This window comes from Zingiber officinale, chromosome 9B (genome assembly GCF_018446385.1).
Source record: "Zingiber officinale cultivar Zhangliang chromosome 9B, Zo_v1.1, whole genome shotgun sequence".
Classification (NCBI taxonomy): Eukaryota; Viridiplantae; Streptophyta; class Magnoliopsida; order Zingiberales; family Zingiberaceae; genus Zingiber; species Zingiber officinale.
This window is the reverse complement of record NC_056003.1, coordinates 53092827-53096618: the sequence shown is the minus strand read 5'-3', so window position 1 is coordinate 53096618 and position 3792 is coordinate 53092827. Positions and strand designations below refer to the sequence as shown.

General features: G+C 41.9%; 1 protein-coding gene across 1 annotated transcript; it reads right to left on the bottom strand.

Moving 5' to 3' along the window:
* Positions 1-262: 262 nt before the first annotated feature.
* LOC122025059 (alpha-1,3-arabinosyltransferase XAT2-like) lies at positions 263-1920 on the bottom strand. The gene is made up of 2 exons (XM_042583813.1): positions 1685-1920; positions 263-1595 (listed from the first exon to the last, which is right to left on the bottom strand). The coding sequence occupies exons 1-2, from the start codon at positions 1806-1808 to the stop codon at positions 367-369; spliced, it is 1353 nt and encodes a 450-aa protein (XP_042439747.1). The 5' UTR covers positions 1809-1920; the 3' UTR covers positions 263-366.
* Positions 1921-3792: the final 1872 nt, after the last annotated feature.

The window sequence follows — 3792 nt, the reverse complement described above, 5'->3', positions numbered from 1 at the left end:
TCTCATCACCACTGTCCCCGAGTGTCATGTGGGGGTTCGTCTTTCCTATGTACATACGTTAGGTATGTTCAATTCACTTCTCCGTCAATATTGACGTCATCTTAGCCGTCCTTCATCTTACTCAAATTCTAAACAAGATCAATAAGTATAGAAAGAAACTTATCAAAGTCGGATTTTTTTTCTTTAACTATCTAATAGGAGAGGATCTACATATTATAAAATAAAAAAAAACTCAAGAAATAAAATTTAATGATGGGATATCTGAATCTGAACAATGGATAGAACTTTCATTCCGTTCTTGTTAAAATCTGAAAAATCAAGCACATCGATTTTCTGGTTTTGTGATGAACAGAAGAATCATGATCGTCAATTCCATGGCTGGCGAAAGATCTCCCGAGCGTGCCAGAGCACGCTCCTGAATCTCTCGACGTCCAGCTTCACCGTCTGCCGGTGCATGTACAGCGACACCCAAGTTCCCGACCCCTGCTTCTCGAACACCGCCTTCGGGTCCAAGATCACCGGATCGTCCTTCGGGAACTCATCGATCAGATTGCTCTCCGGAGCCCTCACGCTGTACTGCACGTAGTTCAGCCTCATCCTCACCGCCGCCGCCCCGTAGTTGATCCAGCACACGTCCTCCATCCTCCCCAACGGCACGATCTGCACCAACACGCCGCCCGCCGGCATGAACACCAAGTTCGTCATCCCCGCCCCGTGCACCCCCACCAGCACGTCCGCCGAGTTCACCGCCAGCGCCACCTCCGCCAGCGTCGCGTTGCTCTGCATCTCCGACACCACCGCCTCGAACCCGGACATCTCCGCCATCCGCGCGATCTCCCCTACGTTCGTGAACTTCCGCGTCCCTTTCCGGTTGATGATCAGCACCCTCGGCTTCTCCTTCTTCTCCGCCGTCCGCAGCTTCACCGCCGTCTCACGCTTCAGCCCCAGCGACTTCCTCAAGTACCGGCCATAGTCCAGCATGGTGATCCCTCCGGCGAGGTCCGGGTCGATGTACAGATCTCCGTGGTACTGAAGCCCCACGATGACGCGGGAGAAACACCGAACCTCCCGGTCGCCGTTCAGATCGATCAGGTCGTAGCGCGAGAGACCCTTGAGGAGCGGCTCGAACTTCTCCACCCACCACGGCAGCATGTCGCGGACCAGGAACTGGACCTCGCCGTCGAACTCGCGCGAAGAGAGGAAGAGCGGGATGAGCGCGTCGCTGACGTCGTGGAAGAAGTTAAACATGTACCCGCCGTTGGAGAAGATGACCGCCGGAACGCGGCTCGTCACGGTGCATCGCGGCGCGTCTCGCTGACTGCTCGACTTAACGGTCACCTCGCTGACGCTCGCCATGGCGGCGCCGTCGCCTTTCCGCGGGTGAGGCTTGATCTTGTAGGACTCCTGCGATCCGGAGGCGGTGACGAAGAGGACGGTGGAGGAATTGCCATGAACTCTGACATCGCCGGCCATGTCGCAAATCTCTGTTCTTCGTAGAGTAAGATCACACAGCGGCTGTTCCTTCTTCGCCGTCTCCTCTCCGATTTCAGCTCGCGTCGGAGAATCTACTGAATCAGTAGACAGCCAAAATCCAACTGCAAAAATCCCCACAAAATCGAACCATCCATGAATGATCTGAAGAAGTCAACTCGAGAATAAAAAAGGAAATTAAGAAAAAGCTCACATCCTGGAAAAGAAGATGCATAACTCGTAGAGAGAAGCAGAAGGACCATGGAGAGGAAGAAGAAGCCTGCGATCGCCACCCAGCCGATGCTGCTGTGCCGGTGATGGTTGGTGTGGTTGGCCATCTTCGTCGTGTCTGCAGAAATTTGTCGTCGTCTGAATCTGCCTCTGTTTCTGAGAGAGGCGAAAGAAAGGGGAGTCGCGGTTCAACAACTCCCTCGTTGTTTTTGTTTTTGGTTTTTAAATCTAGGATTCCGCTTTTCGAACCAATACCGATTCGATCCACTCAAAATTTTCATTATCTTAAAATTGTCATCCCATTAAAAAAAAAAATTCTACGATCCGTAAATACCTAATTAATCATTTAAAGAATCTAACCGCGCTAGGTTGTTTTTTTTCTTCTTTTGCTTCAGTTTATAATTATGGAAGATCAGATCCATGTTTTATGACTGTGAAACAGTTTGTTACACAGACTTTTCTTTGGAGTTGACTGGTAAATAAAAGAATTCAATTAATTCAGCTGCGGTAGGTGTTGAGTTTGTCAGTGCATCTGCGTGATTTTTGTTAGTATTCGGTGCAGGACCATGTAGAGCGAACGTGGTGCATCAATAATGGAGATTTTTATGAACCTTGTAGTTGACTTGGATGAGGGTATTTTTTTAAAAAGAAAATTATTGAAACGTCATTTCATTCATAATTTTATACTAAAAAAATATCTTTTCCTACACTAGATCTAGTAGATTTGATCAAAATTATATTATTTTAAAATAGTGTTTGATTGAAATTATATATTATTGGCATTTTAAAGTTTGATCAAGTTAAATATTACATTTATTCACAAATGTTTAGATTATTTATAGCCTACAGCCTTAGCTATTAAATGTTTTTCACGGTGCAAAAAATTAGGAATTATTAATTTGCCTCTATTTCATTTCAGCATGTTTTGGCGATAAAAAAAGTAAAGAACTTGGATCAATTTTGCAAATAGGGGAAATTGTTTGACAAGGTCATAATGATTGTTTAATGAAATGAGGGCTTGTTATTATAAGTTCCGTGTCAAATTAATTTCAGCAATGGAAGAAGCAAAGTAGAGATAGGGAAACCATTATTATTTTTATTTCACGTGAAGACAAAGGAAGTTGTTAAAAGGGCCGCCTACGCAGAGACCCAGATTTCCTGATTCACAAGGAAAATGGACCAGGAGCTGATTCATTCATAATTCAACCTCGCAGGTTCAAGTTTAATTCAGGATGGACGAAAAGAGACCATCGAAGGTAATAAGTAAGTGGCTAGACTGCTAGTTGTTAACTAGGGGCGGCCTTCATTTATCTATTTTAATTCAAATTATAATTTGAGGGGACAGTGAATCTAAAGTGTTAAGGTCAATTTGTAGTTAAAGGGAGGATGAATAATTTGTCATGCTTCAGTGATGTACAGCGGAATAAGGTACAAGAAAATACACTCACAACGCTAACAAGTAGATTTACTTCGTATTCACCTTAAGAAGAGGTAACTAATCCACCTACAATGTCACTTATTAGTAAATATCATTATCCTTAATTGTAAGGAAATAAAAATAATGCATGATGATTTATGACATACATCAAAATAAATGATTTTCAAAAAAAAATTACACTATTGATACATGATATATGTATGACATGACATGATTTTTTTTATGTTTTTCATAATAAACATGAATGTAAAATGATGTCATGGTATATGATGGGCAAACAAAACATAGCAATTTAGCATAAGTAAAATATCTAGATTATATATCTAAGTATCCTTAAATCTTAGCTAACTTAAAATTAAATTTTAGATTGCCCACTTTTTCCCAAGAAAATGTCAAACTCCTAATTTGACATTTCTTTTACTTTGCCAATTTAAATTAAACATAATTTTTCAAAGTTTGACACACTTTACTTTTTCAAAGAGTAATCATTTTAAATTAAGACCTAAATTGTCCTTACCTCCCTAAGAAAATACCAAAATCTCAACTTAGCATTTCTTATCCTTTTTCAATTTTGTGTCAATTTAAATTAAGTCTAATTTCTCAAATTTTGACACATTTTACTCTTCTAAAGAGTAAACAATTAATCGATTTCA

Bases quoted from the DNA above. Each gene is read 5' to 3' on its own strand.
- LOC122025059 (XM_042583813.1), bottom strand. From the start codon at position 1,808: ATGGCCAACCACACCAACCATCACCGGCACAGCAGCATCGGCTGGGTG. The intron at 1,596-1,684 runs GTGAGCTTTTTC...GGATTTTTGCAG, and splicing joins TGCATCTTCTTTTCCAGGAT to TTGGATTTTGGCTGTCTACT.